This window comes from Ixodes scapularis, unplaced genomic scaffold, assembly GCF_016920785.2.
Source record: "Ixodes scapularis isolate PalLabHiFi unplaced genomic scaffold, ASM1692078v2 PGA_scaffold8__174_contigs__length_109621045, whole genome shotgun sequence".
Taxonomy (NCBI): domain Eukaryota; kingdom Metazoa; phylum Arthropoda; class Arachnida; order Ixodida; family Ixodidae; genus Ixodes; species Ixodes scapularis.
In genome coordinates, this window is record NW_024609883.1 from 65989003 (window position 1) to 66007463 (window position 18461).

At 43.8% G+C, this 18461-nt stretch overlaps 1 protein-coding gene across 1 annotated transcript; it reads left to right on the plus strand.

The window, feature by feature from the left end:
* Positions 1–479: 479 nt before the first annotated feature.
* Positions 480–9744, plus strand: LOC115329082 (GDSL esterase/lipase CPRD49-like; the record flags this gene model as incomplete). The annotated part of the gene is made up of 3 exons (XM_040222866.1): positions 480–501; positions 6166–6641; positions 9300–9744. Coding segments are annotated over 3 exons (705 nt in total), but the record flags the coding sequence as incomplete, so codon positions are not given.
* Between the last annotated feature and the right edge of the window lie 8717 nt (positions 9745–18461).

Below are 18461 nucleotides of genomic sequence, written 5' to 3' on the forward strand. Positions count from 1 at the left end.
GAAACAACTAACGATTTCGATGGGAGACGAGGCCGGGTAAACTTGATATTACTGTTCGCGAAAGTAGCAGACTTCATACTCACTACTCGTTTTTAGATGTTTCCTATGCTTGATAACTTTCGGGGCTGAAGACATGCGCCAACAATTGAGGTTAGTAGCAAACGCTAGCATCACCTATGTTGTATGAATGGGGGGGGGGGGGGGGGGGGGTAGTAAATCAAATTTAAGGGACACCAAATGCATTTCCCAGTTTTTTGTAAACATTGCAATTTTCGCTTACAATTATTATAAAATTCTTTCATCTTCTTTTTTTCTATTTTGAAGAGGAATGGTTGGAACACATGTGCAAAAAATCAACCGACCACCAAAATACGAAAAACAAATTTCATGCTAGCTTCGAGTAGCTTTCATGTTTTGAGCAGCGCCCCTCGCGATCAAAATTGAATACTTTCAGGTCGCGTTTCGATGGAGCGGTTTTACGCTCCCTCACAATGCTCAAAAGTACTACAAAAAAAAAATAAACCAATTGAAAGGAATGCATTCTTGGCGTTTCGATTGGACGCTAAAACCACTAACTGCTCACTTTTGTTTTCTTTTTTTTTTTTTTTTACGCGCATGAACATACGTTGACAGGCGCTAGCATTTGAACCTGGCTCGTGCGTGATCGAACGCTAGAACGACGCCTTCATGGTCGTGTCTTGCAGACGCCGAAGCCGACATTACGTGAACGCGTCTTGTGGGCGCGCTCGCGCCCCCTGGCCCAGTGCAACAGACCTATATTGGCTGAAACACTCCATTTGTTTTTTTATCTGCGTCTTTGGTCCTCGCCAGTTCAGTTATTGTTCAACTTGTTAAGTAGTTCGATGTATGGGAGCTCAACTTCGCATTATATTCCTAGGTCGAACCCCAGCTCTCTCAAAAACTGGCAAGTACGCCAAAAAAGCATGGATGACTGTTTCAGCTCCTATTGTAGCGAGAGTACATTGCAGGTGGCGTGCAGAGGGGGGGGGGGGGGGGGGGGGGGGGGTCACTCCCCCCCCTTCCCCCGAAATGCCAAACCAGAGCCTTTTCTAAAAGACTGTGTGCCAAACCTACCCCCCCCCCCCCCCTCCCTCTCGAGGACCCGCTGGCCCCCCTGCACACGCAGTCGGGTTTGCGCGGGGCATGGAGCAAAGGGGAAGGCGGACTATCTCCAACTCTCCAACTTACATGCTTTCGGGAAAGGTGCTTGTGGGGTAGAAAATGCTCACATAAATAAAATGGGCAATATTCCTTCATTCATGTTTATTTGATGAGATGCGAAACTTGATCTCAGATATAAAGGTAACTGATATTTCGAAACACTTGTGGGGTGAAGGATAGCAATTTCAAGGCGAAGTATAACAACTATCCTCACCAAATACACAGCTCAATCAACCCGAAGCGAACATAATAAAACGAACACATGGTGATAATAGAAAACAATGTCAGTGATGTAAGTAATATTAAATTAATTGTAAAAAACAACTGCATTGTAAGCAACGGGTGGCGCTGCGCTCACGCACACTTTGAGTGCTGACCAGAATTACGTGCTTTCGACTAAAATTATTAATAAACAGTTTCTTCCCATTGTACGTTGATCGTGGCGATCAAGAAAAAAAGCTGTATGGCACAGTTTGACAAGTCCTTGACAAGTTGACAAAAAAAAAAACACATACACAAATCTTGATTACCACAATTTAACAAAGCGTGTTTCGAACATAATATATTTTATCATCGTCTATAGCAGGAAAGTGACATATTTGCAGGCAATTTATGAAACCCCAAAACTATGGTTCATACACAGATTCATTTGTAGAGAAAATTAGTCGAATTTTTCTAAGAGACAATGTACTGATATTCCAATCTTTTATCTAAAAGTATGTTATGTATTTTTGGGATAGTATATTTAATCATTTGTGTGCCATAGTTCGTTCTTGCAGTGACCACCTCCCAACATATTCCGCACGACGGGTAGAACACGCGTGAATATTTTCAGAGAGCTGGATAAACTTTATTAAAAAGTTTGCGCCCCTAATTTGTTTTAGTTTTAGACAAGTGACAAGTCTATAGCTAAATACAGCATCTGTATTGATAACGCGAAACTGCCTAAATAAACTATAGCTGTGTGGAAGTCCAATGGAACATCTTCTGTAGCCCTTAACGCTTTTTTTTTTTTTTTGCAACAAGTTTTTTTATAGATTTGTTGACGTTGCAGTACGCCAGACTAAATTACAATAGTTTATGTGGGAGTAAAATAACAAATTGTATATTAATAATTTTACCTTTGCTGATAACATGTACCGCTGGCAGTTTATCACAGCTACTACTTGTGACAGCGTAGAAATAAGGTAGTTGACATGACTATCCTATGACATATTCTAGGTAAAAATGACACTTAAGAGCTTGAAAGAGTTTACAATCTCCTATTTTGGAGGAGTTCAAAACAATATCTCTTGTAATTGTGACTAGCTTATGTTTTGGGCGAAAAAGGACTGCTTTTGTTTTTCCAACGTTGATTTGTAGTGAATCAATATGACTCAAAATTGCTAATGCAAATATCGCCTGATTTTCCATGTTAAATAGCACATCGACATTTCCAGCTGAAAAAAAGCAAACTAGTGTCGTCGTCATAGTTGATAAATATTGCATCAGAGTTAATATTCGCAATAGCATTAACGTAAATATTGAAAAGAATAGGACCTAAAATACATCCCTGTGGAACACCAGTAAGAATACGCTTCGAACTTGACGAATAATTCGATGCTCTAGGTAAGACTTCACTAACTGCGAAGCATGCTCTTGAATCCCATATGTATACAATTTTGCTAGTAAATTTTTATGATTCAGGCAGTCAAAAGCCTTTGTGAAGTCTATGAATGCTCCAAGAACATCTTTTTTTTTTTTTCCTCCAAGATTTTGTGAGATGAATTTTTTCTGGACGAGTAGGGCAGCCTCGGTGATTTATGCTTTATAAAACCAAACTGCAAAGCAGTTATTAAGTTACGTTCAGTTGAAAATTAGTTAGACGTGTATGAAGTACTTTTTCAAGTGCTTTAAAAAATACTGGCAACATAGAAATCGGTTTATAATTACCCATGTAATTTACACTCCCCATGTTTGTGTAGTACTTACACTTTGGCTATTTGCATTCAGAAAAACACCAGTAACCAAAGAAACATTAAATATATCAGGGTGTCGAACCGGAACCGAACCGAACCGAAAACCGGTACCGAACCGGTATTTTTTCCGGAACTGAACCCGAACCCGAACCGTTATATTGTTGTCGCGATGAACCCGAACCGGAACTGAACCGGAAAAAAAATAACGGTTACCGCCTCATGTCAAAACGGTTCGGCCACGCGCTGTTGACAATGAATGTGCTATCAATGCCATTTGTTTTTTAAGTGCCGTCAACTGACACACACCTCGCTTACATATTTTTCTTCTCCACTCAGTCTTAGGAATATAAACGCTGCATCCATGAATCTTGACAAACGCTGCATCCATGAATCTTGACATAGGAACCAGTATTGCGCTGGTCGCGGCTTGCACGGAAAAAAGAAAATTGGAAGGCTGTGAAAAAAAAAAAATCGCGTCACGGGATTTCATTTTCCTACAATCTCGTAAATCCTAAATGCTGCTGTGTGCTCATTTCATAACACGTTTCTAGAACGCGCGAGTTCTTGAAGCTTGCTTCCATCGGAATGAGAAAAGAAAAGGCTGTGGAGTTTGATAATAATGCATCCGGTTTCGTGTAGGCACTTAGAAGCTAACATATTTGTGAGACAGCGAACTCTTCTATTTTAATATTTATCCTATTACGTTCTTCTGGCGTTGCGTTCGGTGAAGTGTTTTTCATATTCCGTATCTTGTTTAATAAAATCTTCTTTAAGGGTCTAATTTGAGTTACCGAAGGCTAGTTCAAATAAAGAAAGCTGTATTTTCTCCCCACTGTTCCTTCAATTGCTTACGCGCCGAGGTGGCGGGATAGTGAGCGAGTTCTACTTGTAAGTGGGTTTGTAAGGAGGTCGCGGATTTTACAGCTAATGCGTCGGACCCAATTAGATGAAGTCCGAATGCGTAAACGTCGGTGAGGTAACCTTTGAGTGCACATAAAGAAACCATTCCTGGTAGAAATCCCTGAGCCTTACACTACGATGTATCCCGTTTCGTATGTGATGATTTCAGATGTTCTATTTGTAATTTATTTTGATGTTGCAATTTGTCATTTATAATTTCCGAACCGGTTCGCGAACCGGTTCAGCGCCCCGAACCGGTTCGCGAACCGGTTCGCGGATCGAATTAATCGAACCGGAACTGAACCGGAACAAAATAAATTTACCTGAACCTGAACCGTAACCGAACCCGTATTTTTTTCGGTTCGACACACTGAAATATATGCTTTATCACTGCGGCTAATAAATGAACAACATTCTCAACAGGCCTTATTTGTAAACCATCTGCGTCACAAGTTCCACTATTCTTAAGATGTAAAGTCACATTAATGACCTCAAGTTCTACAACCGGATCTAAAAAATCGAGCTGCTGTTTCTATCATCATAAAAAACACCGACTTTACAGTCAATCCCGCTTCCAATATCCACACAAAATGCTCGTTCAAAATCGTTCGCCAAAAAACATCCGGTTAGTTCAACACCGTTACACACAGTTTTATTAATTAAAATAGATGAACGGTTACCATTTGAACGAGAGTTTAACTCCTTCCACCTGACGTCCGTACACCCCTCTGCTGCCTTGAACACCTTGAAGTAGTAGCGTTCTTTAGCACGCCGTAAATTACCACGAATAAAAAAACTGTGACTAGTTATTTCACAAAGCAATTTACAGGCTCTCCTGATCATCTCATTTACGTCAAGCGCCTACACATTCGGATGCAGCCGCCTGCATTTAGGGCAAAAAATATCCAGGACGTCCTCCGCTTGAACTTTAATGTCGCGGTGAACATTCAAAAGCGCTAGACTGAACAGTCGCTCATTCCAAGTTACCGTGTTCCAAGTGGACGCTCTCAGGTATGTTTTCAACCGTCGTAGTGAAGAGAACGAGTTCTCAACTTCCGCCGTTGTTGCGGGCAGAGTCGCTAGGATCTTGAGGAGACGATGGACGTTTCGGAATAGGGTCTCCGGTCAGAGGGCGACCGCCTGTAGCGCACACGTGACGGGCATTTCACGTTTCTCCCTCTTGCATTTGGCAACCCATATCAGCAGCTCACATTGGGGTTCAGGGACTGAAATTAGGTCTGAATAGAGCTCCAAAAACTCTTCAGCACCGAGACCTGCCCCGCTTTTCAAGATCTTTGCAGGCAGAAGCGTCGAAAGTTGCTCAAATTTTTCTTTTTTTTCTTTTTTTTTTTTGTTTTGTTGTTGTTGTTTAATTTTTTATGACAGTATAGCTATCCTTTTGTTTTGTTTGGCCGGCACGCGTTGGTAATGCAGTGGTACCTCAAAAAGCGGAGTGAGTTGTGTGCTCTGAGGAAGCTTTTAAAGTTGGTGGACCGCAACTGTGACGACGGTAGAACAGTGAGCCACCACGCCCGTAATCCTTTGATGAAGCCTGCTCCGTTTTGAAAAATGCCAATGTAGCTTTACCCGTGTTATCTTCAGCACCTCCTTAATCTTTTGCGTGAGCGTCCGTACCACCGAGTTAACTCTGATTCGTTATTGGGGGGGGGGGGGGCGGGGTAATAATGTCGGGTAACCCCCCCCCCCCCCCCCCCCCCCCCCTCCCCCGAAATAAAATGGAAGTGCTTCCTCCGACGGGCGTCGGAGGAGTGGGACCTGTGTGCAAATCGTTCCTCCGACGCCGGAAGTGACGTAGTCGCGTCGGAGGAAAGACGGCCGTGTGGAAATCGTTCCTTCGACGCCGGAAGTAACGTATCATCCCCGGCCCCGGATGTTGCCTTTGTTATGACATGTGGCCGACCATCGTCTGCGGCTGTAGTCTTCTGTGGTAGGGTCTTGGCCGCGCTGCTGTCGGCTCCGGTCACGCAAGCTATTTTGACTGATTTTTCGCACTCTTTGAAGCGTTTTGTTTAGCATTGTCTTGTTCTTTTTAGCAATATATTTTTCCGTATCTAGTGCTACTCTTTGTATTTTAGCTTTGATCGCACCCCCAGCGTGCCTCGAGTTTTGGTAGCCGGCGATTCGATGGTGAAGTACTTGCCATTGAATAGTCGGTTGGCTGTTGAGGTTGCGCCGTTTAGTGGTATTAGAATCGAGCACTTGTTTTCCCAGGTGTCTGAGAAGCTACCCGATTTTGATGTTGTCATCCTACACGTTGGCACTAATAATTCCCATATTAGTGCCAGCGTGTACATCGACAAATATCGTCGTCTAGCTGCCCAGATCTGTGAACGCAATCCAATGATGCAGATCGCCTTTTCTGCCGTTCTTCCGAGACGGGAGAATAGGTTCTGCTCATTGGAATGGCAGCGTAGTCACGCTGCAGAGATCGAGGCTTCGAATGACCGTTACCGAGAGGTGAACTCGCTGCTGCGAGAGTTGTGTCGCAGGGAAGGGTTCACGTTCCTCGACGGGCTAGCTGACGAGTGGCACCAGTGGATCCACCGCGACGGCGTCCACCCAAACCGGATCGGCAACAAGGTATGCACACGTGCGTTAAGTCGCTGCACTAAAGAGCGCGAATATAGGGCGGCTACGATTGCAAGGCTCACCGTAAAAAGGGGAACTGAAAATTGACCTGCGCACGTGGCGAGCTAAATTACTGGTTGGATTCAACTGGTTGACAGAACGGTGCCAACTCCAGCAACGAAACACGGCACAACTTGGAAGGTTGAACAGTCTTTATTGTCAAAAACCGAGAATGAAAATAAATAGGTTCGGTGACGTTCACGTTTTCGGATTGAAGGAAGCACAGCGTAGCTCTAAGGACCGCTTCAGTTGCCTCGTTAGCTAATTGCGACGATTGAATCGCCCTTTCAGAGCTAGTATTCGTGCGAGGTGAAAGATTAGCCGCTGGCGTCTGTCAGCATCCGTGACGACGTCCCTAGCTTCTCTCCATCGCGTGAAGAAAGGTGCTCACCCGTGTTTCCGCGTTGCGCAGGTGAAGTCCTGATAGGATGCGGTTGCGCTCCCACCTTACAATCAAACAATTCCAATTGCTTGTGTCACAACAGCTGCCAGTTCGGGTAGACTTTCCGCCATTTTTACCATTGTGCTCTCCGCGGCTGTTTTCTCTTCCGTCTGGTTTCTCCCTGGGTGCCCTCCGGTCGTTGAACTGCATCTTTCTGCCCTCGAAGTTCACCGTTGGGTCGCAAGAAGCGCAGATATGGTTTTGACATTTTCATAGCGACACGTTTATCAATACACCAACTTTGGCGATGGTTTCCCTTCTCTACCGACCACTGGATGGACGGATGGATGAATCCGGCTGAGCCCTTTGGATCGGGCGGTAGCTTACGCCACCTAGCCATTCTGTTTTACCATTTAAGCTTAGAATGTTTAAAGGTGAAAGCTATATTCACTCCGCACTGCAAAGAAAGTGAGGCTATAAAACACCCTTGCCATCAGTTAATAAAAAAATACCTAGTTTTCTCTCGCCTTCTGCCACCATTCACTTAATATTTGCTTGGTAATCTCTACTGTCTTGAAATCCACTGTTCCTTCGCTGTTTCTAAAACCCAATGACTTTATTAAATCTATGTTCTCTTCGTATCAAGTATCAAGTGCTCAGCCGTCTCGTCCTCCTCTCCACAAGCAGTGCACACTGTATCCATTTCCTGGTACTTCGCTCTGTGTGTTCTGGTTTGCAGTACACCCGTCCTCGCCTCAAACAACAATGAGCTTCCCCTAGAATGGTCATAAATGCTTTCTTTGGCAATAACTGTTTTGTTTAATTTATAGTTTTCCAGAGCCGTCCTTGTCTGCATTCTCTCTAGCCACCAATCTCTTTCTGTGGCCTTAACTGACACCTGCTCTTCCTAAGTCCACTATAGCCTTAAAAACTGTCCTCCTAACTCCCTAGTGCACTGTCTCCAGTTTGCATCTATACTCCTCATGTATAAATAGCTGAAAACCTTTTGTGCCCATTGCCACCCATCCATTTGCCTCAACCAATCCTCAAATTCTATCTTGCTCACCGCTTCCCTGCTCTCAAATGACGCCCATCCCATGTCTCCTTGTACTAGCTCCCTGGTTTGGTGTTTTGCAATGTGTCCCCAAAGCCAGCCTACCTACTCTGCACTGTTTTATTTCTAGTCTCGCATGCACTTCGGATTTCACGCATAGCACTGCATTTCCAAAAGTCAAGCCAGGCACCATGACCCCTTTCTAAATCTCTCTCGCCACCTCATACCTGTTGTAATTTCAAAGTGCTCTATTTTTCATTACAGCTGCATTTCTGTTGCCCTTACCTATTATATACTTTTCATGCTCACTGAGATATTCTGCACCATCACATATCCATACTTCTAGGTACTTGTATTTACTAGCTTTCTCAACTGTAATATTCTGTACCTTCAGCCTCTCAACTTCATCATCGTTAAAAATCATGATTGGTGATTTTTCACTGCGTCACATGTGCCATCTGTCGACAACGCGCAAAACTAATCCGCATGCGTGTCACAACGGCCTGCTGGGTCTGATATTTAAAAAAAAGGAGTAGGTCTTTGCTTCAATGTTTAATACATTTTATACATGTACATAAATGTTGATTTAAGTAAATATTTTTTATGCCACTAATTATATTGCAATTTATAAAAGGATATGTACATTAAAATTTGACATATTTTTTTAAATACATAAATGTATACCTAGTAATTCAAGGTTTATCCATTTCTGTAAATCTATATATTTAAGTTTTTTTTTCCTTCACTAGCAAAGATCAATACACCCCCATCTTGTCGAAATGGACACGGCATGTGAACCCTAACAGGGAATGGGAAAGCAATTGAAACTTCCCCTGGGAATCCCTCCAACCAGTTAACTCCTTAACTGGTCCCAGTTACCCCTACCCGTTCCCCATCTGGGCATAGTCAAGCCAGTTGACCCCTCAGCTAGTCCCAGTTGCACTCCTATTGATAACAGCCAATTCCAACTTGGGACCAGTTAGTTCCAGTTGTAACCAGTTGAGATGCCAACTGGTCCCAGTTAGACATTTTGGCATAGGTGCCTTGTATGTAAAGCTAAAGGCGCAGCACCTTTTCTGTGGAATCTTCAAGGCAACATCTTTAACAATTTGAACGAGTGAGGTGACTGCAGCTGACAATCAGCTTTGGTGCTAATGTCAAGTACCGTGTGCAGGTCCTCGCTGGGTTCATGGGCCAGCAAGTATGGAGCATCCTGGAGAAGATGGCCAGGGCCAAGATCCAGCAGGACCACAAGGAGGCAATGCCAGGGACCCGCTCGAGGGATGGCTGGACCATCAAGGGTGCCCTATTGACCGTGCCATGTTGTCTCTTCAGAATTCTCCGACTTTTCCAGCAAAGTTTTGTTAATCTGACGACATAGTCTTTCTAAGAGGCTGGGGAAATTATAGCAAAAAGTTTGTGGGCCTCACATCTGGTAACAAGAAGGCTCCAAAAACAAGGCCCCTTGAAAACTGAGCAAGTTGCTACTTGTGTAAATTGGCTCTGAAGAAACCAACAACTAGGCGCTGCACAGTCCGATGATTCTTTCCGAGTCTGAAGTGCTTCGAGGGAATCGGAATTTTGTGTTATAATGTGAATAAACTGTTCTGCATTGCAAATCGAGTTTGATGTTGTTTACTTACATTTGGGGGGGTGCCAATTTGTCTTATACCTTAGTAGTTACATCAACACACTGCATTTGATATCAATCCTGCCCCAACAATAGCTAGTGCACATGGGCCCCTTTTTTCCTTTCTGATCACTCCACAAATAATGCCCGGTGCTTCTCTGCGTGCACCAGAGCAACGTACGAAAGCTAACTGCGAGAGCACTGGCTTTTCTCCGCAGCGTGGAGAAGGTTACCAAAAAAGAGCTGGTGCTTTTCACATGCACCGGTGCGATGTGGGAAAACTTACAGCGAGAGCATGAGTGCTCCGCGTGTACTGGTGCAACAAGGAAAAGCTTAACACGAGAGCATTGTCGCAAAGTATTAAGCTTGATACTAGCATTGTATTGAGAACACCACAGTTTGCAGAGACGTGGTTCATTACTCCGACAAGCTGGAAGTGCGATGTGGAGGCATTTGTTTACAGCATTTTCAAAAAAATTTGTTTTACTGTCGAAGGATGTATGGCCATATCAGTAGATTATACAAAAACTTTCCAACACAAAGAATGGAAAGAAACTACAGTGGACTGCTTCCTTCAACCAGCAATGACAGTGATGAATTTTGTTGCTGGTTGAAATAAGTAGTAGTCGTCTGGAGTTAGTATTCTATTCCTTTTATGTCCAAAAGTTTGAAACCAACACTTTATTCTTATTTTCCTGCTAATCCTTAAATGAATGCTTTTCAGAGGCTGCTGGCCCAGATAGCTAACAATTTCTTTGTTTGCATTGTTCGGCCAAGCATCACAGCTACCAGATAACTGGGTTCTAGTTGCCTGGTAGAAAAGCTGTTTTTCTACCAGGCAACTGCACGTGCCGTCTCGATTTTCTTTCTTGAATGGCATGGGATTGGGCCTGGGTGCCATACTGCAGGAAACAAATGATCCGGAGCCCAGGTTCCACTTCCACAAGATGCAAGGAAATTCCTTTTATTGGGAGTGACAATAATAAGACATTAATATTTGGCTCCCAAACTCATTGCCTTGGTCGACACGGGAGCCACAAATTCCTGCACATCACATGCAGAGTAATTACTACGGGCAACGAACACCTATTGCACATGGGTAATAGCAAATAGTTACAGCCTATGCGATGTGGAATGATGTTACTGCTTCTTGCAGGCATGTCCACCCTATTTAAAGAAGGAGTCTGTGAAGATGTCCACTGATGCCTTTCTAAAGAACTACAGGCAAACTAGAGCAGAACTGTTTCATGTTCCTTCATGTGTAACCAGACATTTCGTATGCTTTTATGTGTGCTCATTGTGAATACCTCACGTCTCTCGGATTCAGTCATATGATGCCATCGCTCCACCTCGCCTTTATATATCTGCACCTGTTGCAATGTACCGTCGCCATTTGGATAATCTTGCATTTATTTGTTTGTTAACTTTATAAGTGTGTTTAGGATTTTTTTTGTTTGCTGGTTTTATTGTTTGTTTTGGTGCACCACGGGGCATCCAAGATAAAGACTGATGACACCAAAATAAAGATGATTATTATTATAAACCTGTTGCTGACCCTCCTAATTCGAGGGCCACAAATGACAGCCCTTTTTTGCCAGCACTATCTACTATCGCTGTAGCGCTGCCAAATCATTATTTGCAAAGAAAAGTGGTGTAAGATAATTCCTTGTGTCTCTGCGGTACAAGGCAGCGTTTGCCTTTGCCTGATTGACACCTACACAGAGTCGCAAATACTTTTCCAGAAGCTCTTGTCTCCACTATAATCAACTATATAAAGAACATGACATTGCCACTCTTTCTGAGCATTTGTGCTACCCACTTATCTACACACTTGAAGCATAAAAGCAGCAATATTACAATATTAGTAAGTTAGCTATAAAAAAATTAAACAGTTTGGTTCCTGCATGGGACATCCTGATTCAATCGACTTATAGATTCAGTGTCCATCCGATCGATTCCAGAAAAGCAGACCGTACCGAATTTCACCTGCAGGATGCAAAGTTATCTAATAGTATATCAACAAAATGTTGGAAAAAAATTGTTCAGCCCATCTTCATCCCTTGGCCATCCCCCATTGCCCTCGTATAAAGAATTGAGGGCTCAATGTCGCATGCTGCAAATGAAATGATTGGCAGTGGTCATGCACTGACACACATATACACAGGGTGGAGGATAAAAATCAAGTTGATTTAAATCGAAATCATGATTTAGACCACAACTTTAATCATACAGGTAAATTACTTTTAAAATGTAATTTAATTACTTTGCTCCAAAAGTAGTTTAACTACAGTTACAATTAGTACTACCTGAGAAATAACTCATTGCAATTACAAATTACTTTGCTGATGACATCATCAGTGATGATGACAATGCTAATGTCGGTGACGTCATCAGTGACGTCACTGATGTCATCATCAGTGTTGATAATGCAAGGATTTCCGGTTGGCACCGGAAATCCTTGCAAAAGTAGTTGTAATTGTGCCTCAAAGTTTGTAATTACTGATGCTAAAAAGCAAATAAAGTACAATTGCAGCTCCCTTTAGCAGGAAGTGATGAATTACAAATTACCAGAAAAGTAATTAAATTACAGTAATTTAATTACTGTAATTAAATGACTACCCAAGTATGATTTGAATAACGATGTTTCAAATCAAACATTTTGATATATTAAAAAAAAAAACATTAATTTTACCCCTGGAACCTCAACTATTTTATTGTTTTCAGGTGTATTTATATTTTCATTTAATGTAAAATAATTATCAAGTAATATTGATATGGGGATAACGAGCAAATATAAGACTTCTTCGAGGCACAAGTAAATTGTAGGATTGAACGCTCTCTCTACTTTTCAGCTCGTTCTTCAGGTATAGCAAAACAAGGGAAAGGGTAGAGTCAACAAAGAACTGCGTGCGTGAACAAGCATACAAACTCAAATACCAGCAGAGAGAGGTATAGAATCAGGCAGACAGACTAAAGTATATGTCTCTGGTTGATCTTGCATATTCTAGTGTATTTATTATTTTCAGAGAAATTATATTTCTCTCAAAAAATTATTTTGAGAAAACAGTTTAAATCTAATCAATGATTTTTTCTTTTTTTAATTTCGCCAGTGAGAAATCTGTAATTTGGTTAGTTGTAAAGTCATGTTCAGTCAATCAATGTGGCCTATTGCCATAAGTGCTCTTCGGAGGATGAGATTCGCGCATGGATTTCTTGCAATAAATGTAGATAATGAAGAAGTATTTCTAGGTCGCTTTTCCGCAGTACACAACTTCGTAAGGTGAAGCGCACTTGCGGGTTTTTTGCTTTCCTGCAAAACTCGGTGTTTAACGGAGAAGCACGCTTATGGAACGTTAGGTCTACTGCTTTCCCATCTTACTGCAACTGACAAGTACATTTGCTGGTTCTGCGCTTTCCCACAAGGAAAATACGTGCAAAAGGAAGCGCACTTGCGAGTTACTTGGTCCGCCGCTTTCCCGCCGTACAGCAAATAGAAGGGGGAAACCCTCCTTCCAGGGTACAAGCTCTTTTCTGAGTTTCAAACTGTTCCACAAGGCACATTCTCGTAGGAAGAACCGCTTTTGCGGGTCGCGCTATTCTGGATAGCGTGCGTTTTTAATTAGAAGCACGCTTGTGGGCTTTTTACTGCACAGATGTCATAGAAAAATGTCCTTCCACTGGCAAGCAGACTTCCAAGTTAATTGTATTTGTTCCTTGAAACCTCTACTTCAGCAATGTTGCTATTGTGATGAAGCACATGTTTCCTCCCAATTATAAGGTTAGTAGAAATAAATGGTGTACAAAACACGTCTTAGCTTCAGCCAAAACTCTGTACTCAGCATACAATGTGTATGTAAAAGAAAACACATGGTGGTATAGATTTGAATGATTAAATCAAAATAAAACAGTAATAATAATAAAACTTTGTGGTGGAGGAACACTTCAAATGTTAAAATGTAAAGTTGCATAAGTAACGATGTACTAGAATAATGCTTTCTTTTTATTTCTTGCCTGTTTAATAGTTCCTACACTTGGAGAGTTCCTTTAATAATTAATAATCGCCACAATTCAGTACCATCTAACCTCTGAAACAATAATTACATTCAGGAAGTCATCTCCAGCTATCCCATACTCACCAGTTCAATCGATCATTCCCTTGCACAGACACATAAGCTACCCTAGCCTCGCATAGGACTCCAGCTCGAGTGACTCAGGCTTTGCCATTTCATACATAATTTTTTCTGAATAATCATACAAAATTTAAGGTTTCATCAGCAAATTTTAATGAGAAGGAGATGGTGGTCTTTGTGTGAAATATGATTAATAAATGAAAGATTGTGGAGGGAAGGTAAAAAGAAAGGATCAACCAATCTGTGGGGGGATAGAGGTAAAAGAGATGGAAGAATAAGCAGAGAAGGTGCTTGGCCCCACAGCTTCATGAATTCTTTCAAAGGGGTCAAATGATGGTGTTCCCTTCGGTCATAATCTCAGACATAATCTCCTACACCCGCTGTAAATGGTTTGGCTCTTTGCCTATCATCTGTGTATTGCTTGCTGTGCTTCTGGTAATCAGCAATGCATTGGCGGAGTTGCTGCATCTCGATGTGAACGGGCTCGTCAAAACTTGGGAAGCCTAAGATGTCCATACGGGTACGCATTTTACGTCCGTGGATGAGCTCAGCGGGGGAGAGCTTCGTCGCTGCATGTGGTGTACTTCGGTAGACACCCGGAAGCTCAAGGCCTGTACGAACGTTGGTTTGTTCCTGCAGGATAGTTTGGACGTACTGCTTAAGCACACGGTTGAAGCGCTCAACCTGACCATTGGCTTGTGGATGGTATGTCGGAGACCGATGGTGGTAAATCCCTCTGGACTTCAGGAACTCCTGGAATATGCGGGATTCAAACTATGGGCCATGATCAGAAACAATCACCTTTGGATACCATTCTCGGTTGAAGATTCTAATGAGGAATTCACATACAGCTTCAGCAGTAACTTGGTTACAAAGAGCTACCTCTGGCCACTTACTGAAGTAGCCGACTAGGGCGACTGCAAATCTGAATTGCGATGGAAGTTTGTAAAAAGGTTCGACAATGTCTATTCCTATTTGTTTCCATGCACCCGATAGGAATGGAACTGGTTGTAGGGGTGCCGCTGCCGTCACAGCTGTCTTGTCGTTCGTCTGACAGGTGTTGCAGTCTCTAATGCAGGTGTCGACCTCGATGTCGACTCTGGGCCAACAGAAGTGCTCGTGTAGACGCTGCTTCGTCCGCACAATTCCAGGGCGTGACTCATGAGCTAGATCAATGAGTCTATGCCGTAGCCAAATAGGTGGAACCAACACTTCACCACGTAGTAGTAAGTCATCCACGGAGGAAAGCTCTTCTCGCAACTTGTAGTATGTAGATAGTACTTTATCACATTGTTCCTCGTGACCCCATTCAGTGCAGATACACTGGATTACTCGAGGCAAATTAGGGTCTTGCCTGGTTTTTTTCTTGATCTCTTCTTGATCGATTGTGCATAGATTGCGTACCGGCAAGTGAATTCTTCCTTGTCGTCACTAAACTTGCTGCAATCCGAAGGATTCGGAGTAGGCAGGCGTGACAGTGCGTCAGCTACGACACTCTTGTTTCCTTTCTGGTAATGTACCTCGTAGTCGTACCTGAGGAGTCTCATAGTCCACCTGGTTATCCTCATTGGTTGTCGACCGGATCCTCGTGTAGAAAGCAAAGTAACAAGAGCCTGATGATCTGTCTTGAGCGTGAAATGGTGCCCGAAGAGAAAAAAGCGCCATTTCTCGCAGGCCCAAAGGCACGTCAATGCCTCTTTCTCCCCTGCAGAGTAGTTGCGTTCGACGCTTGAAAGTTTTCACGATGCAAACGACACCGTTCGAATTCCTTCCGGATGTACTTGCTGCAGAACCACGCTTAATCCGTAATTAGATGCATTGGTTGTGACGACGGTGGGCAGCACCACGTCAAAGTCAGTGGATTGCTGTTTCGTATCAGATCCTTCACAGCAGTGAATGCCTCTTTTTGTGCCTTTTTCCATTAAAAGGGAACATCCTTCCGCAGGAGCACGTGCAGAGGCTCCACGATGGTCGCAAAGTTTGGTACAAACTTGACGTAATATGCGAGCAGGCCGAGTAATGATCGTAGTGATGTTATGTTTGTGGGGGGTGAAGCCTGCATGATAGCCTCAATATTATCTTCGCATTGCTTGATTCCCTGCGGTGTCAGCTCGTGTCCTAGGAATTGAAGCTGCTGGACTGCAAAAAAAAACATTTGTGCTAGTTTAGTTTCAAGCCTGCATCTTGAAGGCGTGAAAGAACTTGCCTCAGGCGGGCATCATGCTCTTCTCTTGTGCGCCCGAAAATAAGTACATCATCCAGGTAGACGATGGTACCTGGAGTACCTCAGAGTATGCAGTCCATCATTTTTGAAAGGCAGGGGCGGTGGATGCCAGCCCGAAACATACTCTGGTGAACCTGAAGAGACATTCATGTGCCACAAATGCCGTTAGGCCTCTGCTTTCCTCTGCCAGGTCCAACTGGTGATATGCCAATGAGAGGTCTAGCTTGCTGAAGATGTGGGCACCGGAAAGCTGATGAAAAAGTTTGTCGGGGCACGGTAGAGGGTGGGAATCCAAAACTATTGCAGTGTTCGGCTTGCATAGGCCTACACAGAGCCGGATCTGCCCATTCTTTTTGCGGGCCACTACGATGGGAGACACCCACTCCGAAGCATCGATGCGCTCGATAACCCCGGAGTGTTCCAGCTTCACCAGTTCCTCAGAAACTTTCTCCCGCACTGCGAAAGGTAGTCTTGGTAGCTTTTGTTGGAAAGGAGCGACGGAATCTTTTGTCTTTACCTTATGTACAAATCCTTTCGCATGACCTAATCCCTCGGAGAACAGATGGGGGAAGTCTTGTGTGATCTCTGGAAGGTTTCTCGCGGAGACCGTTGCCACCTGTCCTCCGGTGGGAGGAGCAAAGTTTAGTTGGATGTCCAATGCACAAAAGTCGTTTAGGCCCATGACAGCCACGCCTGTTCGTACGACGTGAAATGTGCAGGTGCTGCGTCTTTGAGCAAACTGTACCGGTGCGTCGAATTTCCCCAGAACAGGAATGTCTTTTCCGGAGTAGTCCAGAAGTGTTGTACTCAAACATTCCAACTTGTAAGAGTGGAAGTGTCTTCGGTAGACGTCTTTTGGCAGGATTGAAACGGATGAACTTGTGTCGACTAAACGTTTGGTGGGAACATGTGCCAGATGTATCTCGCACGTAACCGATTGTTTGGTAAAGCTGGTAGTTAGCACCTGGACTTGGTCGTGCGCTTGTTCCACTCTTCGTACATGGGATTTTGCTTGTGAAACTCCCTGCTTGCAAACGGAGGCGAAGTGTCCCTTCTTGTTGCATTTTCTGCAAGCTTCATTCTTTGCCAGCACTTAGGATGGTCCGCCATGTGGTGCGGTGATCCACATCTGTAACAAGTGCCGGACGACTTGCTGGGACTTGCACTCGAATTTTTGGCTTTTATTTTTGCCACTCGTGAACTGGATCCCTCTTCCGTCAAGAGCTTGGCCTCCTTCATCGCTTGCTCAACTGGAGAGGCGATGGCAAGAGCAGATTTTAGGGAAAGTTCAGACTCATGTAAGAGTCCTAGAGTCCTGTCGACTGCACCAATTGTGTTTTTAATACGAACGCCTATGTCAGACAGTACAGAAAAACCAGCTGCTCCATCTCGTGCTCCGTTCGTATCCCCCTTCCTCTTCGTCCTCGTCTACCAGCAGCCAGGATCAGCTTGTAGACACAACAGAGAGTATACGCTGCTATTTAATAGAGTTGCAGGACGGTGAGGGCGACGCGCTCACTGAATGACTCGAGTATCACATTCATACATTCGTCCCCTTCTGTGTTCCTGGGTCTCGGGTTTTATTACCATGTATCACATTCTACTCTGATAACACTCTACGCATTCTACTGCAGTGACAGGGCCAGGCAACATATGTGACCGAGTGGTCCGGTCAGCTTTAACCGTGAGTGTGTCATATGGTGGGCACACCTTTTCAGTACTGCTCGGTTTGATCGAAGGCGCAAGTGTCAACACCTACACAAAAATCAGCCTCAGAAGAAAAAACTAAATCTGGTTCTATATAAAAACAAACAAAAAGAACAAATGCATAATATGTAAAATTAATATGCATGATTACAAATCGAGTTAAATCTGCAGTTACAATTCTTTGCTTCAAGTTGATTCCCAGTTAGGTCCCCATTGGTTCCCAACTGGAACCGGCATATCTCAGTAGTAGTGAATCCAAGTGGACCCAGTTTTAAATCTAACTGGCGTACCCGCAACGACCCCCCTCCCCCCTCCCACCCCCGTTCCCTCCCGGGGTTCCGCGGGAGGTCCCGGGGGTCGCTCCTATCCGTTCAACCTTTTTGCAGCTGGGTTACGCACACTTACCACCTGTAACTGAGAACCTTAACGTAACTCAGCTGTCGGCTCGTTGAAAACTACTCATTAGGTGCGATAATCAATGATAAGGTCTTTGCAACAGCGAACACCCATCTAAGCGCGCGGGCGCACTCGGCCGGCCGTCACTACCGCCGGTCACGCTGGTGCAAGAAAGCATTGAGCGTCGTGCTATGTTCCGCTCGCTGGCAGTGTAACGAAGGCTACGGGCACGAGATCAGCTGCGAGACG